Source organism: Phycodurus eques, chromosome 2 (genome assembly GCF_024500275.1).
Source record: "Phycodurus eques isolate BA_2022a chromosome 2, UOR_Pequ_1.1, whole genome shotgun sequence".
NCBI classification, from domain to species: domain Eukaryota; kingdom Metazoa; phylum Chordata; class Actinopteri; order Syngnathiformes; family Syngnathidae; genus Phycodurus; species Phycodurus eques.
Window position 1 is genome coordinate 24308003 of NC_084526.1, and position 23696 is coordinate 24331698.

Genomic DNA, 23696 nt, shown 5'->3' on the forward strand with positions numbered 1-23696 from the left:
TGAGCCTTTCGGGCATGCATCCTTTCATACCCAATCATGACACTCATCTGTTTCCAATTAACCTGTTCACCTGTGGAATGTTGCAATCAAGTGGTTTTTTTTCTTAGCCTTCCTCAACTTTCCGAGTCTTGTTGCCCCTGTCCCAGGTTTCCTGGAATGTGTTGCTGGCATCAAATTCAACATGAGTAAATATTTGCAAAAAAGAATAAACATCACTCACACACTATTCACAATTATAGAAAACATCACTGCTATACAACACAATACAACAGCATGCAACTGTGTCAATTACATCATCTGGAGTATTTCATAATCAATATTTATCTAATAAAAACATGTTTAAAACTTAAATAAAGTACATTATACTCACTGGCTTTCTGAGGAAAATTTTAAATCTGATCGCTTAAAGAAACCTTCTCATTGCTCGTGTAGTTTGTTACATCGGCCAGCATGACTGACTCTGAAGACCACGCAGCCAAGAGAAATACAACTTTATGAAGAGAATAGACTGTTGGTAATAAATTAATAAAATATCCATCCATCCATCCATCCATCCATTTTCTGAGCCGCTTCTCCTCACTAGGGTCGCGGGCGTGCTGGAGCCTATCCCAGCTATCATCGGGCAGGAGGCGGGGTACACCCTGAACTGGTTGCCAGCCAATCGCAGGGCACATAGAAACAAACAACCATTCTCACTCACGGTCATGCCTACGGGCAATTTAGAGTCTCCGATTCATGCATGTTTTTGGGATGTGGGAGGAAACCGGAGTGCCCGGAGAAAACCCACGCAGGCACGAGGAGAACATGCAAACTCCACACAGGCGGGGCCGGAGATTGAACCCGGGTCCTCAGGACTGTGAGGCTGACACTCTAACCAGTTGTTCACCGTGCCGCTAATAAAATATCACCGAACTGAATACAAATGTAGGTTATAGGTCAGGGTCACTGATGGTGTAGTGGTGCACTCGCCTGACTTTGGTGCGGGCAGCGTGGGTTCAGTTCCCACTCAGTGATGGTGTGAATGTGAGTGCGAATGGTTGTCCATGTCTATATGTGCCCTGCGACTGACTGGTGACCAGCTCACGGTGTAGTCCGCCTTTCGCCCGAAGTCAGCTGGGATAGGCTCCAGCGCCCTGCGATCCTAACCAGGATAAGCAGTGTTGAAAATGGATGGATGGATGGATGGATAGGTTATAGTTTACTGCGATTGGCTGGCGACCGGTTAAAGGTGTACCCCGCCTCTCGCCTGAAAATAGCTGGAATAGGCTCCATCACCCTAGTGAGGATAGGCGGTATGGAAAATGGATGGGTTGTTGGTCAGTGCTACTGATAGTGCCTCAGCCAACAAAGAATGCCTTGCTGGCCCACTGGCAGTGACTCTGTGGCTGGATATCAGTCTATGACTTGTGGCTGTAATGTCAGTCCTCCGACTGAAGGGGGCGACAGCGGACGCCCAGAGCGCCTGACCACGCAGGAAGTGAAGGCGCGGAAGGCGAGAAACATTTTCCACCCGGCCGGCGCCGTCTCTTTGTCCGTCCACCTCCGCGCTGAAAGCAACATCTGCAGCGACAACCATGGCCAATGTCGCCGACACGAAGCTCTACGACATCCTCGGCGTGTCGCCGTCTGCCTCCGAGAACGAACTGAAAAAGGTAAAGCACGCAGGCCTTGCTATAAAGCCGACGTACGGCACCAGACGCCCTGGTTGCCTTTTTACGAGCCGGGGCGCATGTTAAATAAACAAATAAATAAATAAATAAATAAGGTAATCAGGAAGACCATCGATAGCATGGCGAGCTAATGTTAGCTCGTCATGCTAACTGTCTTGGATGCTCGTGTGTGTGACGAGGCGGATGGAAACGCCATAAGCGCGTCAAAGGCGGCCGGTACGCCTTCCAAACGTTTTGAAATACTACAGATAAACGATTATTTGACTTTATTTGAGGAATGTGTGATCTTTAGCAGTTGACCTCTCCCGCAGTATCCGTACAGGTGGTAGTGAAGCCAAGTCTGTCAAGAGCCTCGACATGGCTCTCGTGATTATAAATCATATTCTAGATAAACACATTCTGTGGTGGGAATGGAACAAATAAGTGAATCGAGCGACCTGCCGTGTCGGCTTTTTTTGTCGATTCGGTCGTTAATTTCAAGTCTCGTGAATAGTCCAAAATGTCCACCTTTTATGTCGTGTCACGGCTTTTTTTTTTTGTCGATTCGGTCGTTAATTTCAAGTCTCGTGAATAGTCCAAAATGTCCTCCTTTTATGTCGTAAGCGTACGGTGGTTGCTGTAGTAATTGGCAGCAACATTATTTTAATTATCTGGAATGAGTTTACATCAGAATCGGAATCATCTTTATTTACCAAGTATGTCCAAAAAATAAGGAATTTGTCTCCGGTAGTTGGAGCCGCTCTAGTACGACAACAGTCAATTGACAGCGAACACTTTTGAGTCGTACCTGTCGCTCGCTCACGAGGCTAACAGTCTTTCTATTACCCATGACCAATTTCGTAATTTTATACGAAAAGCCAAGCGTGGGTAAACTAACTAGATAGATAAACTACCCCCTTTGACCTCGTCTTATGTAAACCAGCCATTCTAATCTTTAACTTACTTCACGTGTTATTGCGTCATCAGCAGAGACCATGACGTCAGTGTTGACGACGCACACGTGCTGGTGGAGTCATAGTGGTTGGTGTTGTTATCTCCTCAGGCATACAGGAAGCTGGCCAAAGAGTACCACCCGGATAAGAACCCCAACGCTGGCGACAAGGTAAAAAAAAACAGGAAACGGCAGACTTTAATGCAGGGGTTCTCAAAATGTTTGGGGTCCAGAGTACCCTTACAGGGGAGGAATGTTTTCAGATACCCCTAATAATATTAACGGCAATTAAATGTAGCTACCCTGTATACCCTAAATACCATATGACAGTGATTCTCCAAGTGTGGTACGCAAAGGAATCACTGAATCAAATACAACATTTAGAACATGAAATGCAATCAAATATTACAATGAAAATTATAGCTATGCAACAGCGTATTTAAACTTTTTTTTTTTTTTTTAAATCCAGTTATTTATTTTTTAGTTTTCATTCATTGTATTTATTATTTGTCTTTAATTTGTCAAGTACAGTACATTTGTCTGGGTACAGTTGAGTTGTATTTAACTCAAGTACAGTGCTAAATGTACTTTTTCGGACTAAAATTGCAGCATCTGTATATTTATGACTTTTAACGTCGGCCATTATGATGGTACTTGGAGAGCTAAATATTTTTTGAGGTGGTGAGTGGTGTAAAAGGTTCGAGAAAGTTGCCCATTTTCTAGAGAAACGAATGGAACGGAATGATTGAATTTAGACTGGGAAATTTATTTGATGTAGATGTAGCATGGTCACGAACAAACTCGTAAGCCAAGCTATAATTCTCAAAAATAAGCCTTTTGTTGTTCTATAAAGTAGGACTTTATCCCTGTAATTATGTCATCATAACAAAGCATTCCATGAAAGATCATAGGGAGGAGTAATGGATTGTTTTATTGGCGTGCAGGGTCCCCATACAGTGGTAGCTTTGTACCATATCGCGTTGCCGTGGAAACGCATTGGGTAAGTTACTTTCCTAGAAAGAAGAGATCAGTGCCAAGAACTAAGTGACATTTTGTGGGCATATTTTCTGCAATTGTGATATTAAATTTAACTCTGTTCACTTTTGTACATGCAATTGGCTTGTAAATTTTCATACATGTTTTCAGAGGCTTTTTTTAGCAATACATTTCCTTGTTCTTCTATAAAAGTGGATCGTGTCTGCGACAACAGAAAAATGCGGCTCCTGGGTGATAAAAGTTGTGAACCACTGGTTTAAACCCTAAATATACACCAAACTATAATCCCAAAGCAGTTTAATATAATTTCAAACTAATTTTACCACATTACACTTAAAAATAAATACACCTGCCTTGTCGATAACTACAGTTTTGTCTTAGAAGGAGCAGGGCATTTGGGCGGCATTTTAGGGTGTTGTACAAAGACCACAAAAATAAGGGGATATGTGCATTTTTCGGCGAATCGTTTTGCTTCTGTTCTACAGAAAAATTATGAATTTGCAAATGGAAGTTTGTCTGTTTATTGTGTGTAAAATATGTGATGTGTGTTCAGTTGTACTCTAGTGGAGGTAAATTTGTGTACTTGCTGTCCTGCTCAGCATTTTTGGCACCCATGAAGTTCAAGTGCTAAATGTGGAATATCTCCTGAAGAAAATTAATCGAGTGAAGCAAAATTTTTCTATAGAGAACTTCATCCATTTTCTGAGCCGCTTCTCCTCACAAGGGTCGCGGGCGTGCTGGACCCTATCCCAGCTATCATCGGGCAGGAGGCGGGGTACACCGTGAACTGGTTGCCAGCCAATCGCAGGGCACAAACAAACAACCAACAAACCATTCGCACTCACAGTCACACCTACAGGCAATTTAGAGTCTTCAATTAATGCATGTTTTTGGGATGTGGGAGGAAACCGGAGTGCCCGGAGAAAACCCGCGCAGGCATGGGGAGAACATGCAAACTCCACACAGGCGGGTCGGGGGGGAACTTGTTTAATACAAAAGAGCAAATGAGAAAAAAATTATAACCCGATGAAACAAAAGTAGAGTTTTTGGGCAATGCAAACAAACAGTATGTTTACAGAGAGTGCAATGCAGCCTTTAAGGAAAAGAACACCCAACAGTCAAGCATGGTAGAGGATCCATAATGCTGTGGTACTGCTTTTCTTTATTTGCTACTGGAGGCCTTGACTGTATCACACTATCATGAAATCCAAAAATTATCAAGAGATTTTAGAGGGAAATGTCTTACCCAGTGTAAGTAAACTTGGTTTGAGGCGAAGGGTCTTTGTGTTTCTTTCAGCAACACAAAGACCCAAAGCAAACATCCAAAAGAACACAGGGATGGTTAAAAAATAAAAATGTACTTTTTTTAAAATGACCAGCAACGAGTCCTGATCTCAGTCCAATTGAAAAAAAATCTTTGTGGGGAGCTGAAATCTGCCATTGGGGGGGAAAGGAACCCTGCAAATTATCAATAGCTTGAACAAATTACAAAAGAAGAGTGGGAGACAACAGCACCTGAGAAGTGCAAAAGGTTTATAGATGGATACAAGAAATCTTTGGGGGCTGTCAACACTGCAAAAGGGTGTGCAACAAAATATTGAGGGGTGCCAATATTGTTGCCCCCCCCCCCACCTTTTTTTTGCTTTGTTTTTTGTTTTTGAAATTGTCAAAGATGAAAAAACTATTTTCTTTGATCAATTACATGGGACCTCCAATTAAAAGGTCCTGATGACATAAGTTTGGTACATTTTCATTTATGTCTGAAGATATTATACAGGTTATGTACAAAATGAAGGGGTGCCAATAATGGTGAGCAGGATTACATGTGTAGTGGTTGGAGAGGGGCCTTGTGGTTATAAATTTGTGATGTAACATCATTGACGATTCTCTCCAAAAGGCTAATCTCATTCTCTAATCCCATACCCAGAAAAACAATGTAGTGTACACTGTCCAGTGCAATTAGGAATGCACTGATGTAAATATTGGGGAAACCAAGCAGCCACACAGCAGGCACATGTCACAACACGTGCATACATCCATCCATCCATTTTCTTAACCATGTATCCTCACTAGGGTCGCGGGCTGCTGGAGCCTATCCCAGCTATCTTTGGGCGGGAGGCGGGGTACACCCTGAACCGGTCGCCAGCCAATCTCAGGGCACATAGAAACAAACAACCACTCACACCTACGGGCAATTTAGAGTCTTCAATCAACCTAGTTTTTGGGATGTGGGAGGAAACCGGAGTGCCCGGAGTAAACCCACACAGGCACAGGGAGAACATGCAAACTCCACACAGGCAGGGCCGGCATTCGAACCCCGGTCCCCAGAACTGTGAGGCAGATGTGCTAACCATTCTTTCACCGTGCCGGAAAACGCATAGTGGGGCAAAAAAAATTATTTACCGGAAAACACATAGTGGGGCAAACAAAAAAATTTTGTCAGCCACCAATTGTGCAAGTTCTCCCACTTAAAAAGATATGAGGCCTGTCATTTTCATCATAGTATACCTCCTATAGAGACAAAATGAGAAAAATAATCCAGAAAATCACTCTTGATTTTTAAAGAATTTATTACCAAATTACGGTGGAAAGTAAGTATTTGGTCAATAACAAAAGTTCATCTCAATACTTTGTTATATACCTTTTGTTGGCAATGACAGAGGTCAGTCATTTTCTGTAAGTCTTCCAAGGTTTTCGCACACTGTTGCTGGTATTTTGGCCCATTCCTCCACCCAGATCTCCTCTAGAGCAGTGATGTTTTGGGGCTGTCGCTGGGCAACATGGACTTTGAACTCCCTCCAAAGATCTTTGATGGGCTTGAGATCTGGAGACTGGCTAGGCAATTCCAGGACCTTGAAATGCTTCTTACGAAGCCAGTCCTTCGTTGCCCGGGCGGTGTGTTTTGTATCATTGTCTTGCTGAAAGATCCAGGCACGTTTCATCTTCAATGGAAGGTTTTCACTCAAAATATCACAATACATGGCCTCATTCATTCTTTTCTTTACACGATAGTCGTCCTAGTCCCTTTGCAGAAAAACAGCCCCAAAGCATGATGTTTCCACCCCCATGCTTCATAGTATGTATGGTGTTCTTTGGATGCAACTCAGCATTCTTTCTCCTCCAAACACGACAAGTTGAGTTTTTACCAAAGTTCTATTTTGGTTTCATCTGACCATATGACATTCTCCCAATCCTCTTCTGGATCATCCAAATGCTCTCTCTTTTTGCTCACCGTTCTTGTGATAATTTTGACCCCACGTGGTGAGATCTTGCGTGGAGCCACAGATCGAGGGACATTGTATCTCTTACATGTCTTCCGTTTTGTAATAATTGCTCCCAGAGTTTATTTCTTCACACCAAGGTGCTTACCTATTGTAGATTCAGTCTTCTGTGCCTGGTGCAGGTCTACATTTTTGTTTCTAGTGTCCTTTGACAGCTCTTTGGTCTTGACCATCGTGGAGTTTGGAGTGTGACTGTTTTTTTTGGTTGTGGGCAGGTGTCTTTTATACTGATGAGTTCAAACAGGTGCCATTAATACAGGTAACTAGTGAAGGACAGAGGAGCCTCTTAAGAAGTTGCAGGTCTCTGAGAGCCAGAAATCTTGTTTGTAGGTGACCAAATATTTATATATTTCCCCATAATTTGCTAATAAATTATTTAAAAATCAATGTGATTTTCTGGATTTTTTTTTTTTTTTTTCCTCTCATTTTGTCTCATATGAGGTATACCTATGTTGAAAATTATAGGCCTCTTTCATCTTTTTAAGTGTGAGAACTTGCACATATGGTGGCTGACTAAATACTTTTTTGCACCACTGTAAGGGCCAACTCTTCAGGTCAAGACTCAGCTGTAGCTGTGTACCTGCACCTGAAAGAGAAATTGCGCTCTTTGAAAGGACAAATATGACTCACTAATCACTAGGGTTGGGCATCGTGTGAATTTGAGCAATTCCGGTTCCTTATTTTGATTCTGGTTCCAAACGATTCTCGATTCCGATTCTTTTAGGGGACTGGGGTCAAAAAAAGTTTGCATGGTTTAAATAAATTGTCTAAATTATGAAAATAAATTTTCTTAGCAGACCGCAGCATAGACTAAAATGAACATTTGACTCTTGTTTTTTATAACCAGTATCAACATCAAACCTATGAACTAAAAGGCAATTTGTGTGGAGCTAACCCAATTGTCTTAATATTTATTAATTGTTTCAGCTAAAAGTTAAATATAGCATTGGTAAAATTTTTATTTTGGGACTGTTTTATCACGTCAAATGGTTTATATGTGCAAATTTTAACTTGACTTCCTGTTTTAAGCTTGTTTTGAAGGGTACGCTACGGAACTCAGCATTTTGACACGAAAAGTAACTTCACATGGCACCAGTGATTTATTTGTTTAGATTTTATTTTATTTTTTTAATGGATGGAACCAAATGCTAATAAAACTCTGCTTCCTTCCCGATTTTCACCGATGAGACAAGGTTTGTGATACTGACTAATATTTAAGTTTGTTTGTTGATGTGAAACATTTAAGTGTGAGAAACATGCAAAAAATAATAAATCGGGAAGGGGGCAAACACCACTGTATGTTTTGTGTATATTTGCTGTATGCGCTGTTCACTGTTGGTGAATTTAGATTGCAAAGGATTCCCTTCTGTGATTTGTATTTTTTTTTTTAAATTATAGTATTGTACTAGAGAAATATCAATGAGGTCATCAGCGATTAGTTGACTTGACTTTCATCACATTAGTGCAACTATCGAATATTTTAGTATTTGAGTATCCTACCAAATTTTTTATCTAATATTTGGATATTCGTAAAAAATATTTTTTTGCTTAAAGAGCAATTACAAATACACAAGAACAATTAAGCAATTTCACTAAAAAAAGAACACCATTTTTTACTTTTTGGAGATAATCAACTGTTTTATTTCTTAAATTCACATTGAGAAGCAAAACTGTATTTTCTTGTCTAGAAATATTGTCAGTGCGGCAGTTTCAAGCAAATACAAATAAATAAAACAAATTTAAGTTTAAACTTAGCATTTTTCTAATTAGCATTTATTGTAAATATATAAATGTTATTCATTTTAAAAAAAAAAAGGGAATAAGGAGCCTGTTGTTCAACTCCACTAGCATTTTCAGATGTGACAGCATGATACAGTAGGTTTGTGGCTGTGCGTTTAAGAGCTTAGACTAGACTAAACTAAAATGACAATGAAGGCACGTTTATAGGAAACACTAATTTAATAATTTTTTTGACAAACTTTGCCACTCATTTTATTCACCTACAGTACTGGACTCAAAATGTAACCACTTGCATATATGATGCTTAGACACTGGCCATGTAGCTCACAGTGCTTAAATGACTGAGCAAAACTGTACCTTGACAAGCAAGGCCCCTGAATGAAGTCACGTTATAGTCGCACACATACTCTACTTATCACCATGGTAATAAAAAGGTCACAAATTCGACGATAATTAATAGAAACCTTAGCCCGCCGCAGGGCTAACGTTATACTAGTAAGTTGCATTACCGTTAAACTCACCGATTTGCACGATGTTCATCTTGTCTTTTCCACCCCGTTGTGTCTTGCTTGAGTGATGTCACCAGTGTTTGCCTTTCTGCTCAGTCTGAAATGATCCCACACTTTTCTCGCATTTGTCTTCTCTGATGTCGCCGCCATCTTCTCCTTCTTTTGTTGTTTCACTGCGGCTTGCAAACTACCGTGTAATTTTGCGCTCTTTGAATGAAAACGTGTACACTCCACTTCCACCACCTTCGCTTGCATTGACGTAACCACGTTGCGCTAATGGGTCTGCTTTAAAATTTAACTCTTTTCTGCCATTAACAGGCAGGTACTCCATGTACCAATTGTATCAAACTGGGAAGTCTGGCAGTGAATGAGTTAAATAAGCGGCTTCCCGAAGGAAGAGAAAATAATCATGGAGCATTTTTTTGTACTCGAAATACTCAAACATTCGAGTACTTGTTGCAGCCCTAGTGTCAAACATAGGTATGTGCTTTTTAAAAACGATACGACATACTTTTTTTTTTAAATTACTTTGCTGCTTCCCAAGCTACGGCTTGCGGACCCCACGGTGTCACCAACCCCAGTTCGTGAACCCCTGGTTTTGATGTGGTTTTGTTGGTATGTCGAGTTCCTCCTTAACCCTCTCTTGATTCTGCTTCAGTTCAAGGAAATCAGCTTCGCCTATGAGGTGCTGACCAACCCCGAAAAGAAGGAGCTTTATGACCGCTATGGCGAACAGGGCCTGCGGGAGGGCGGTGGTGGCGGTCCCGGCATGGACGACATCTTCTCACACATCTTCGGCGGCGGACTCTTCGGCTTCATGGGCAGCCAGGCCGGACGCTCGCGCAATGGCGGCCGGCGGAGAGGCGAGGACATGGTGCATCCGCTCAAGTACGACCCCAAAAGCCCGGGAAAATGGTGGCCTTAATTATCAATCTAAATATGTAGCCTAACAGAGATCGTAATGAGCGCAACCATGTTGGATTTTGGCAAGGTAGAACTACTTTCACGCATCGCCCTGATTGGATTTGCCGTGAGTACGGAAAGCATTCAGACCCTTAAATTTTTCACTCTGTTATATTGCAGCTATTTGCTAAAATCATTTCAGTTCATTTTTTTCCTCAATGTACACACAGCAACCCATATTGATAGAAAAAGCAGAATTGTTGAAATTTTTGCAGATTAAAAGGGAAATACTGAAATATCAGACAGCCATAAGTATTCAGACTCTGCTGTGACATTCATATATTTAACTCGGGTGCTGTCCATTTCTTCTGATCATCCTTGAGATTGGTCTACATCTTCATTGGAGTCCAGCTGTGTTTGATTATACTGATTGGACTTGATTGGGAAAGCCACACATTATACTGATTGGACTTGATTGGGAAAGCCACACACCTGTCTATATAAGACCTTACAGCTCACAGTGCACGTCAGAGCAAATGAGAATCATGAGGTCAAAGGAACTGCCTGAAGAGCTCAGAGACAGAATTGTGGCAAGGCACAGCTCTGGCCAAGGTTAAAATATTTTTTTTTTGTTGCTGCATTTAAGGTTCTTAAGACCACAGTGGCCGCCATAATCCTAAAAGACGTTTTGGACGACCAGAACCCTTCCTAGAGCTGGCCGTCCGGCCAAACTGAGAAGAGCTTCAGTTAGAGAAGAGCTTCAGTTAACAAATATTTTAGTACTCGAGTATCCTACTGAAAATTCTATCAAACAATCGATTCTTTGGATGAACTTTATTTTTGCTTGGTTAAAGAGCAGTTTTGAATGCAAAAGAGAAAATAAGTTTTTTTTTTGATGCACAAAGATGTGAATTTCGACCCACAAAGTGCGAAGTGAGAACGCCTTGCACACATACGTAGGTAAGCAATGTGCGGCTTGGACGCACATCAAATGAGATCCCAGAGAGCCACAGTAGGAAGATGAAAGAGCCACATGCAGCTCTGGAGCCGTAGGTTGCAGACTGCTAACATAACCAATGCGTTGCCTAATTTACGAGGAACTGGGATGTCACAATAGGACTAATTTAAATAATCCCGGACATACAGAGGCTCAGAGTTTGCAGTTTTAGGGGTGCAAAGTGAGCAGTGGCTCATTTTGCATGAGACAGGAAAGCCCCCCCTGAAATAATCTGACTTGGAACTAGTTTAATGTGTGGGAAAATTGGCATGTCTCATTTTAACCCAAAAAAAATGTTTTTCCTTACAGAGTATCACTGGAGGACCTTTACAATGGCAAGACCACCAAACTACAACTTAGCAAGAATGTACTGTGTAGTACTTGTAACGGGTACGTTTTATTGGCCTAATTTGTCTTCCGATGTATGTTTAGAGCAGTCAGTTTAATGTGTTGTGGTGGTACGTTGCAGGCAGGGGGGCAAGACAGGAGCTGTACAGAAGTGCTCCACCTGCCGAGGGCGTGGCATGCGCATCATGATCAGACAGCTGGCACCGGGCATGGTGCAACAGATGCAGTCCGTCTGCACCGACTGCAACGGAGAAGGTAACGAACCATTTTTTGTGTGTGTGTGTGTTTATTTTGAGCATGAAGAAAAAACTTTTTAATTTAAATATCCCATACTGAAATGTGTACTGCCTGTCTGAAAAGGAAAACCTCCTCTTTACCATAACCCAAGATAAATTATTCATGAAGAAGTGAAAACTGAAATACATACATACACAATTACGATATGCAAATTCTCCACATTTACGTACTATACCTATACACACAAAGTCCCCTCCAAAAGTATAGGAATGGCAAGGTCAATTCCTTTGTTTTTGTTGTATACAGTAGATATTTAGGTTTCAGATCAAAAGATTAATATGAGCCAAAATGCCACCAAATATTAAATGTTATTCACTTTAAGGTAATTGAATGTCTGTTCCAATACGTTTGCTCACTTGAAAAGTGGGTGGTTTCAAACAAAGGGTCCTCTATCCTGTGTTGTTTAACACATCTAGATGTAAATACCATGAAATAAAAGCTGTAATTCTGAACTTCGGTCTCATTCATCTTTTGATCTGAAACCCAAATGTCTTCAGTGTACAACAAAAACAAAGGATCTGACCTTGCCGTTCCAATACCTTTGGAGGAGACTGTGGTAAAAAGTTAAATATTACATCATAGCACAAAGGCATGTGATCGGATTTTCTCTCAAGCTGGAGAACTGAGAAAATGTAATCGACTGAATGCAAAGGAATAAGGGAAACACTTCAGAAACCTTTTGAATAAATAAATATATAAATAAATGTTAGAAGCCTGCAGAGGACTTTTGATGTGATTTATTGTTCTCAAATCTGTAGTGAAACTGTAAGGTTTCAGGCTCCTGTCCTTTTTGCATTTTCCAGCTGATATATCACATGTATTGTCATCTCAATAAAATAGAACAAATATATACAAATTTCTAGAAATGTACCTGTTTTTAATAAAACTCCATACCCCAAAGACTGTCTGCAATCAGGTTGGGAATCAGTTCTCAACTGCCTCATCTGGATAAAGGGTTAGGTTTTAAAGGTATCAAAAATGAAATTTATGTTAAGATGTAAAATAAGAAATTAACTTGCAAGCTAGAAATAGCATTTTTTTTCAACATCAGCCTCATTTGTGTAAGGTACCCAAAACTAATAAGTACGATGGAAAAAAACAAACCACATGGGCCTATGACTGTTTGTCGTGGGCCCTCAAATGACTAGCGAGATTACATGGGGCCCTGCTTCGAGCCAGCGCCGCTGCCGCCGCTCGGCATTGACTGCCCAATTGGGATTAGCGGCTCATGCATTGATGAAGAAGGCAGCTAGCTAGCTGCGAGAACTCACGTAAATTGTAGGACACATTGACCATAGACACTTCTATCCTACGTCACGGTAATAAATATATGCATGCTTCAGTTGGGCGCCAAGCAGCATCGGGTCTTGTCTTCCCTGTTGTGCCGCTCCCCGCAGCTGGGGAAGCCTGTGAGCCCGACTGTGTAGCCACCAGTGGCTGGACAGAAGATTGACGCATTTTACGAAAAGGGGTTGCGGGGACTTTAAATCATGAACACTGTTCACACACGGCAGAATGAGCAGGCTGACTTCCTTATGAGGAAGTGCTTTTGAGTTTTGACACAGGCGATTCTGCGCTTTTAGGTGAGGTGATCAGCGAGAAAGACCGCTGTAAAAAGTGTGAGGGCAAGAAGGTGGTGAAAGAAGTGAAGATCCTGGAGGTGCACGTCGACAAGGGCATGAAGCACAGCCAGAAGATCACTTTCGGCGGGGAGGCGGATCAGGCGCCCAGCGTGGAGCCGGGCGACATCGTCCTGGTGCTGCAGGAGAAAGAGCACGAGGTAGGCGGACATCTTTAGTATTGTTTGTCCTTTGTTTACAGCAGCACACCTGTTTTTTTGTTTTACATGTGCTTATGTATTGTAAGGTGCATCAGTAGGTGGTGGGTGTTATGGCAAAGTCCGGGGACCCCTAAGGGGAGATGTTTTTCAAAGAACCCCCATCATAATCGTAACTACCGTACATTGTGGGAGTCAAATTACAGTTTTTTTTTAACATAAATTATTCTGTATTTTGCGTATTATGACTGTTGATAGTTTGTATGTAACTACTGTCGCCCCCGCGTTAGAATTCTTCATTAACAACAGCCGTCGCTTTGATATGACATAGGCTACGTCATGAAAGTGACGTCCCCATCCCTCCGCTGGTGACTATACACCAATGTAAAAAAACAGCTGTTGAAACTTACTGGGTAAATAAAATGGGTGGAGAGAAATTGTCAATCGTTCAATATCCACACTACATATACATTCTCTAACCACTTTGGGGTTAACAATGTCTTGCACACACATTAAAATAAATGAGATAAGGATCAACAAAAGCAATAAAAACAGATAGATAAGGACGAGGAGTGCTGGGTCGCACGCACTGCATTGCCTATACAGCTATTCGGGTACAAAGGGTTCAGCGAAAAGAGGAACGTTCGTTTGCAGCTATTATTTTCATTTACACAGTAAACGCTAAATCTTGTCAGTTTTTTTACCAAAAACAAGTGGCCGTGCTCCACTCATATCTTGGTAAAATGCGTCATTTCCATACCATCATGCGCTACAAGTGGGCCAGCGCGGGAATGTCGCTGGCCAACACAAAATATAAAAAAATCAAATACTGAAAAATACAGCAATATGTTAGAGCCTTAAGCATTGTGTGACTCCTCTAGTAGTGGTTGGGGTGAAAATTACTTACTAAAAAAAATAATAAAAAAAGCTAGATATTGCAGGTTTAAATAATGCTGTTCTGTTTAAGTTATATAAGTTATAGTGAAAATGATTGACGGTGTTTCATGATCATGTGTTTCCTATTAGGAGAGTGGTACATTTTATTTACTGTCCCTTGAAGAGAATTGGGCCTCTCGAGCACATGGAGTTGCTTTCCAGCAGTTCAGACTGAATAGAGGATCGAGCAACACTGTTTCTTACCGTAGTGCTTTTATTTTGGAAAACTTATTTTGAAGAAATCCCTCTAGAATAGAAAATGTTTCTGTTCGATGGCGCGCCACGCAGCGTCAACCGCCATCTGCACTTGCTGCGACATGGCAGTCTGTGGTGCCACCTCCTCAGCACATACACAATGAATGGGAAAGTCGGCGCCGGGTTGCGTGTTGCCAAGTGCACTGTGAAAAGGCCTTAAGCCTTTTTGCATGTTGCCACGCCTTTAGGTTTGTCCCACCATGGGTTTCGACAGGAGTACTACATGCTTTGGGGACCATGTTGCATTGAGGGATGTAGTGGCCATTTTGGGCTAGTGGTAGCTGTAGTGAACATAAACAAGGCTGTGTAGTCGCTCAGTGAAAGAGAGCATGTGTTAAATGCAGGAAAGAGAAGAGGCGTTATAGGACATTTGACCATGAAACCTTGCTAACACTTTCACCATTGAGCTCTCGTACTGAGGCTGAACGTAGGACCCAGGCAGACTTTCGCCTCTCTTGTTGCGGTTAATACTTGCTGACTAGGACCAGTGCTAGCTAGTTGCTCCTCCTTCCGTTTAGGGCTTCCGACTTGGCTGCATTCGTAGAGGATCAGGTTTTTATTTTTGATTTTATTTTTTTAACTTTGTTTGTGTGTACCAATGTTTGTCTTTAGGTTTTCAGAAAAGTGCGGTACAATTTTATTATTATTACACGTACACCATTCTCATGTTTAGTGATTATTTCCTTATTTTTTTAACAGTAAGTTGAGTAAACTTCCTAAAAGTACGATCAGTTTTCTCTTTCTCATGGAAATGGGTGGATCTCATACTGCGGGCTAATTTAGAGAAAGAAAAACAGATACCTGCCATATGATGCATGGAGCCAATTATGTTTACGCTCTGTGAGGAAGAAGCACAATTTAACCTTCTGTAGTCATGCCAAGACTGTTAGGAACTAAAAATAGTGTGTGAACCAGGAAAAAAAAGTTTACAAACTGTGTTGTTCATAAACCAACGTTCCACTGTATGTCTTTTTTTTTTTGTACTTCTGTAATTTCTCGTGTATAATGCGCATTGCCCCCCCAAACAATTGTCAAAAGTCAATGGTGCGCATTACACACTTATACACAATTTACTAAATAAAACTAGAGCTGTGAATTTCAAAATAAGAGCAAGTAATTTAAAAAAGGGTTACGTGTTCAAACCAAGTCGAAGTGCTTCACTTCAGAATAATTCTTTGGGAAAAAAACTAACAACATACAGATAGTACGTTGTTTTGATCATATGGGTAGAAGCAAAAATCATGCATGCAATCATGTAAAAAATGCATTATACATAAGTAGAAGGGTTTTCCAGAATTTTGAGGTCAACTCTGGGGGTGCGTATTATACATGGGTGCACATTATACACAAGAAATTATGGTAATTGGTGTGTTGTGGAAATTTCTTCAGGCACCTGAGTAAGCCAAGGCAGTTTGTCTTGACTGCCCTATGAGCTACTAAAAAAAAACACTGCTCTGTTCACATTTGCATTATAAATGTTGGTAACATCATCAGTTGGTGGGCAATTTCAGACCGCTCGACTTCATCAGCAGCGCATTGTCGTGACAGCTCTCTTTGCATCCGAACCAGAGCCTCTACAGAGGCTCAGATGGGACAAAATGCAATGGTACCGCCGTCACGGTCCTTTGAGATTGAGGATGACTGATGGTGATTCGTAACCGCTGTGCCGTGAGAGATCATTAGCTGTGCTGCAGGGAGAAATTATCGAATGTCACTTAATTGTTCTGAAAATCGTTCATTTACTACAAATAATATCCGAATCATCTGAATTAGCCAAGTACCGTATTTTCATGACCATAGGGCGCATCGTATTAAAAGGCGCAGTCTCAGTTACGGGGTCTATTTCTGTATTTAACACATACATAAGGCGCACCGTATTATTGGGCGCAGGCATGGTAAAACATACCGGTAGCATGCATGCACTAAAACAATGTTTTTAAAAAGGCAGCGGGAGCAAAACTGAGTTCGGTTGTACTTTATTGAAGTATTTAACAATGTCCTCACGTTATTTTTTTTTTATCAATCCTCATCCACAAATCCATCAAAGTCCTCATCTTCTGTATCCAAAATGAAAAGTTGGGCAAGTTCTCCAACAAACACGCCAGGTTCGAGTCAGTCTCGTTGCCGTGCGAAAGCTCGAACAAGCATCCACAATCCAGTCACAAATTGTGGCATAACTCGCCCGGCGCTGCCTCCTTGTTTTAGTAAAGATGTGTTCACCATCTGTCATCCATGGCTCCCACGCCGCTCACTTCACTTTAAACACCCTGTTTACACGGATGTCCAGCGGTTCGTCAAGCCTCCTGGAATGATGGCAAGCCCCGAGTTAGTGCACTCAGTCGAATGGTGAACGTAGAGACGCTTCTCCCGGCTGTTGGTTGCTCATTAATCCATTGCTCAAGTTGGTCTTCCAACTCGGGCCACCTCACCTTGTTTCCGCGCTTAGTTTTTCTTTCTTTTTTTCGCGGAAACTCAGCTTCGTCTTCTTGACTTGGCGAAGCTCATTTTCCTGCTTCCTCCACTTGCGAACCATGGATTTGTTCTTGAATTCTCTCGCAGCTGCTCGATTACCATGTTCTCCGTAACTGACAGCTTGCGGTTTAAACTGTGCTTCGTAAGCGTGTGTCTTCGTAGGTGACATTTACGGGGGTCCTTAGCCAAACCAATGTTGTTTTGCACAATGCACATCCTGGAAATGCTCCCAGTCAGTCAAGTGGTGGTTAAAAAAAACAAAAACAAAAAAAGCGCGCGGGGCGTGGCTTTAGCGTCCTCCTTCACGCACCCTCCCCTGTTCTCAGCCACATCCGCTTTTCCTCTGTGTAAGCAGCGCGTCGGCAGTCAAGCAGAGCGCTCATCACAACAACATTTATAGATGTTGGAACTCTGTGTGCACACAAGGCGCCCCGTCCATTTTGGAGAAAATTTAAGACTTTTAAGTGCGCCTTATGGTCGTGAAAATACGCTACAAGGAATTTGTCTCTGGCAGTTGGAGCCATTCTAGTTCTACAGGAAACAAGCCACCATGAGGTTTTCCCAGATGAGTGGACTGATACTCGGCAGTATTTTTCATTGTTGCAAAAGAAAGCCCTGGCTTCGCTTATTTTGAGGAGGAGGAGGTGATGCAGCAGCCAAAAAAAAGGAAAGGGGTCTACCCCATACTAACATGTCTGTATATTTAGTACATAAAAATACAAGTTCAGAGAGTCATTGAGCAATGAAAGGGTACCAGTAGCATGTTAATGCTGATACAAAGACAATTATATCCTGGTTCATTCATTTATGCCAGTGATTTTATTAACAAGCAGAACAATTAAATTCTGTTCCCCCAGATGGCAGTAAGTACATGTTTAGGGTTGGGCATTGTTTGAATTTGAGCGATTCTGGTTCTTTATTTCGATTCCAGATCCAAACGATTCTCGATTCAGATTCATTTAGGGGGCTGGGTCAAAAACGTTTGCATGCTTTAAATAAAGTGTGTCCATATTATGAAAATCAATTTTCTTAGCAGCCCGCAGCATAGACTAAAATGAACATTTGACTCGAGGTTTTTTATAACGAGTATCAATATCAAACCTATGAACTTCAAGGTAATGTGTGGAAGTCACCCAATTGACTTAATATACATTAATTGTTTCGGCTAAAGGTTAAATATAGCATTGTTAAAACAATTTGGGACTGTTTTGTCATGTCAAATGGTTTATATGTGCATGTTTTAACTTGACTTCCTGTTTTAAGCTTGTGGCCCTTTATTTTGAAGGGTATGCACTGGAACTCAGCATTTTGCCATGAAAAGTAACTTCATACGGCACTGGTGATATTTCATTTTTATTTTTTCATTTTATTTGTTTTTAAATGGATTGAACCAAATGCTATAAAATGCTGGTTCCTTTCCTTACCCACCGATGAGGCACAAGGTTAGTGTTTGTGATACTGTGAGACAACATTTATGTGAATTTTGCCCCAATTTATTGTAATGTAAAGTAACTACGGTGAAGTTTTAGCCCAATGTTAAGCTTTCTTTTCGTCATCAGTGCTTATGTTGGTTTGAAGACAAACGCTAAAAACCATCAGTGCAAAAGTGCAAGTAACCGTTTACCTTGTTAGCTGTCTCAATGTTGGCATCGATGTATTTTATTGTTTCACTCACCCAGTTGACTGGGAGTTCACTGAAGCTCCACGCGGCGTAGGCTGAGGCTCAGAGCGCATCAGACGCTACACATCGTGAAAGCCTCCTTTACACAATATAATCTTATTCCAAGTGTTGCACTGAGGCGACTGATCATTCATTTTAACAAAGTTAAGACACACTTTTGTTCACCGCCGCTGTTGGGAACAAGCAAGTCTTCGTGCGTGTTTTTTCGTTGGTTTTCTTCTTTGTTGATGTTCGCCACTTCTTTGTGGTGGGAGGACTCTAGGCAGACGGTTTTGAGAGAACCGGAATGTTAGTCCCGGTTCCAATCGGTTCTCTATACCCAACCCTACCAGTCAGGGACCTGGCGGTCATAGTAATGGCGGGAGGTGGGTTCTCAATAGGCTTATGGCGGCGCTCCTGGGGCCAGGCCCCTCTGGCGGGATGGCTGGTTGGTGTGGGGGCTCCTCTCTTATGCCCTGTGGCTACTCTCCGTGTCACCCCCTTATCGTTGCCTTGTCGGGTGACCCTATCCGCCCTCCTTTCCACCCAACGGGACACCATCTTTCCGTCGGCCTCGGCGGGGACTGCCTAAATTGTAGGCCTAGTGGGTTGGTGCGGGTAGGGTTGGGGGGGGGCAGTGTTTACGGGGCTCATGGGGGCAAAAGAGGGGGGTGGCGTTTGGTTGTGCGGCCTTTACAGGTGGCTGGTTTTCGTGGTGCCTCTGTGGGGCAGGTGGACCACCCTGGATATCTTGGCGCGGGATGTGTCCCGTCCACTGGACCCGACCCCGCCTCTCGATGGGGTGGGTGCAGGCACAGCAATTACAGGACACTTCTGACGGTTATTGTGCATGCGAAATGGTGTTAATTCACTTGCATATGTCTGCAGACACATGCCCCTTGGACTTATTCGCTGGGTGCGGGGCCACTCATTTATTGCAACAAATAACTATGCAAATTTCTTTGGTATCCCCTCACTCACACTCTGGTCCTACAGATGTTTATAATTTACATAGCCATTTCCACCACACTTCAGTTGTACAGCCGGGTCCACGACCCTTGTCCTGCATGCTTCCCCTCCTGTCCTTGTCCTAGATTGTCCTGTCATTCCCTCACAGGGTGTAGCACTACTGACCGATACAACACTTGAATCCAATGTCATTGTATTAGTTATATAATGCTTTACTCTCCCCTTGTTTAGAGCTAGTGCTTTGTCTTTTATCTTTTCCTGCAGTACATTATTTGGTTACATTTTCACTCTCTCTCTCCTTTCTTTTTTCTGTCAGTCCCCTTTAAAAACTTTGTTCTGTTCGGCTGAACGACTAATTCTCAGTATCCATCAGAATACAAAGAGACCATAGTGGCATCTTAAAAAGTCCACTGTGACGCAGTAAAATTGTTCTGTCATTTGAGGGATATGTATCTTCTTTTCTGCTTGACCTAACAGTCAAATAGGACCCAAACAAAGTGTCTTAAAGTGACAAGCTGCCTCTGCCAACGTGCGGAGAAGGCCACCTTCAAAATAAAACCTTCCTGCATTATTACATTAGACATCAGTGCCAATTTTAGGCTTTTATTTTGAAGTTGGCCACGGACTGCGTTGGCCCTTAATAAAGCCTTAACCATATGTTCGCCCCATGGTGGCTGGCTGACTAGGTTGCTTGCACTGCTGCAAATGAAGCATTTTCAAATGCAGCAGTGCCTGCATATTTTAAATGTAAAAAATCGCCGACAATCAGGCTCATTTAATGGTGGCAGCCAAAATTGTGATAATGATAAAAATTGTATTCATTGTGCAGCCATAAAATGTGCCTTTCATCAGAAGTGTTGTGATTGTCATGAAACTTAATTCCAGCATGTTGCTTTTAATTGTTGCATTGAACGAGACAAAAGCTGCTCGACTCGAACAGGCCGATCAAGCACTTTCGCACCTGCTTCCATACCACATGGGTTAGATTAGTGCACTTCTTCTCAAATAGTGGGGCGCAGGGGTCGCGTTGCGATGCCATGGGGTGTGTGTGTGTGTGAGACCTTGAAGAACATGATTTGCCGTACTAGAATAAAGTGTAATTGCACATCCACTGCTGTAGATGTCAGTCTATATCTTTCTTTTGTACTTTCTTCAATGTTTATAAGGATTAGATTACCGTAATTTCTCGTGTGTAGTCCTCACCCATGTATAATACGCACCCCCTAAACTGACCTCAAAATTCTGGAAAAACCTTCTACCCATGTATCATGCATTTTACAATGCATGATTTTGCTTCTACCCATATCAAAACATGAAGTATTATCTGTATTTTGTTAGTTTTTTTTCCAAATAGATAGATTATCATTTATATGCAACGTTGTATAGAGGTGTACTCGCGGGGGCTGCGGGTGGGGGAGTCGCAAATTTGTTTTCTTCTTCCTTGGGGGGCTGTAACAGAACAAAATTGAGAAGCCCTGGATTAGTGTGACATTAATAGTTTCTCTTCTTTTTAGGAAAGTGCAGCATCAGTAGTAAGTCTTTTTAGGAAAGTGTAACATCAGTAATGTCTTACAATTTAAATAAGCGCAACGTCAACACCTTTTCTTTTTAGGTGCAACATATATAGTTTGTCTTCTTTTTAGGAAAGTGCAACCACAAATTGTTTTCTTTGAGGATAGTGCTACATTAATGGTATTTCTTATTTTTAAAAGTGCAACATTTGTCTTTTTAGAAAATTGCTACATCAGTAGTCCTTTAGGCGGCACGGTGGCGACTGGTTAGAGCGTCAGCCTCACAGTTCCGAGGATCCGGATTCAATCCCCGGCCCCGACTGTGTGGAGTTTGCATGTTCTCCCCGTGCCTGCGTGGGTTTTCTCCGGGCACTCCGGTTTCCTCCCACATCCCCAAAACATGCATAAATTGGAGACTCTAAATTGCCCGTAGGTGTGACTGTGAGTGCGGATGGTTGTTTGTTTGTATGTGCCCTGCGATTGGCTGGCAACCAGTTCAGGGTGTACCCCGCCTCCTGCCCGATGACAGCTGGGATAGGCTCCAGCACGCCCACGACCCTAGTGAGGAGAAGCGGCTCAGAAAATGGATGGATGGACAGTAGTCCTTTACAGAAAATGGCACCATCAACAGTTTTTCAAAATGTGCAACATCAATAATGTCTTACTTTTTAAATAAATGCAACACCTGTCTTTTTAGGAAGGTACATCAATAATTTCTTTTTTTAGTAAAGTACATCAGTAGCACTTATGGGAAAGTACAGTGGGTTTTTTTTGTTTTTTTTACTACATCAATACTTTTTTGAAATGTGCAACAACACAGTCTTCCTTTTAGGGAAGTGAAACATGAGTATCTGTGGTGTTTAACCGTATTTTTGCACACGCAGACATTCCGGCGAGACGGCAACGACCTGTTCATGAACCACAAGATCGGCCTGGTGGAGGCGCTGTGCGGCTTCCAGTTCATGCTGAAACATTTAGACGGCAGACAGATTGTGGTCAAGCATCCCGCTGGCAAGGTTATCGAGCCGGGTACTGCTCCCCCTCCGCCTTTCTGCACCAAACTCGTCTGGCACCATAAAGGAGTGAATTCTAAATGTATTGTTTTTCTTTAGGCTCGGTGAGGGTGGTGCGAGGGGAGGGTATGCCGCAGTACCGCAACCCCTTTGAGAAGGGAGACCTGTACGTCAAGTTCGATGTGCAGTTCCCCACCAGCAACTGGATCAGCCCTGAGAAACTGCCGGTACTGCTATTTTTGTGTTGTTTAATATTTTTTAATACATTTTTCAGTATCTGAAAAATGGATTAGACAAATGTGGTTATGTGCTACCTTTTTTAGTTTCCAAAACCACCGGCACCCCCTGCCCAGCCTATACATTTAGAATATATCAAATTCTTCTTATAATCAATATATGGCCCGCCGGACAAGGTGCTAAAAGGAGGGCAGAAATGCCTTAATCAGATATTTCTTTTACAAGCAAATATTCGACACTCGTTGCCACTATCGTATTTCAAATGTCATCCATACCCTTGAATGTGTTGTCTGACAGGAGCTGGAGGACATGCTTCCGTCGCGATCGGAGGCGCCAATCATCACGGGCGACACGGAGGAGGTGGACCTGCAGGACTACGACGTGAGCCAGGGCTCGTCGTCAGGGGGCCGCCGGGAGGCCTACAATGACAGCTCGGACGAGGAAGGCGGCCACCACGGCCCAGGGGTCCAGTGCGCCCACCAGTAGGCCGCAGGGGCTGAGGCAGGCGGGGTGGCAAAATTAGACTTTGTTTATTTAAAAGAGGTGGCTGCCCCACTGCAAACATCCCGCCGTTACCCCCTCTGAGGCACAGAATATCTCGTTTGAGTGTTGCTTTTGTTTTTCATAGAATTTACAATAATTTAACAGTTGGACACATTCACATGCATTGTTTTCGCATAAGATATTTCTGATTTTTACAGGTTTTTTTTTTGTTGGTAACTTTTTACTTGTTTTTTCCCCTCCTTCTCTTTATATTTTTAAATCCAGATTGTGTATATCATTCAACTGGTCGTTGTCACCTGTATTCAAAAGCGGTATGTGATGATAAATATATATAAAAAATTTAAAAAAAGAATAATAATGACAGAATTGACGCACACACACAAAAGATGATAGCCTGCATCTATGCTGAGACCATGTGCATGTAAAAAAAAAAATATATATATAAAAATGTTTTTCTATTAAAAATGGCAATATTAAGGTTTTGGTTCCAGCACTTGTACCGCAGTCTCGCGAAGACACTTAAAAAATGTTTAAGTTGTTCAATAAATTGTTGAAGAATCCTGTTAGAGCATCATTATCATGATTAAAAGTGCAAAAAAATGCATTATTCACCACTTTTCATTTATGTCAGTTTCTTTAAACATTAGCGGAGCCAATTCTAGTCTTGACAATGTGGCCACTTTGCAGGCT

At 42.1% G+C, this 23696-nt stretch overlaps 1 protein-coding gene across 1 annotated transcript; it reads left to right on the forward strand.

Annotated features, from left to right (window-relative positions):
* The first annotated feature begins 1476 nt into the window (after positions 1-1476).
* On the forward strand, positions 1477-23620 carry dnaja2a (DnaJ heat shock protein family (Hsp40) member A2a). The gene is made up of 9 exons (XM_061670012.1): positions 1477-1652; positions 2713-2772; positions 9786-10015; positions 11337-11417; positions 11497-11630; positions 13256-13452; positions 22137-22281; positions 22365-22492; positions 22800-23620. The coding sequence occupies exons 1-9, from the start codon at positions 1575-1577 to the stop codon at positions 22986-22988; spliced, it is 1242 nt and encodes a 413-aa protein (XP_061525996.1). The 5' UTR covers positions 1477-1574; the 3' UTR covers positions 22989-23620.
* The last annotated feature ends 76 nt before the right edge of the window (positions 23621-23696 follow it).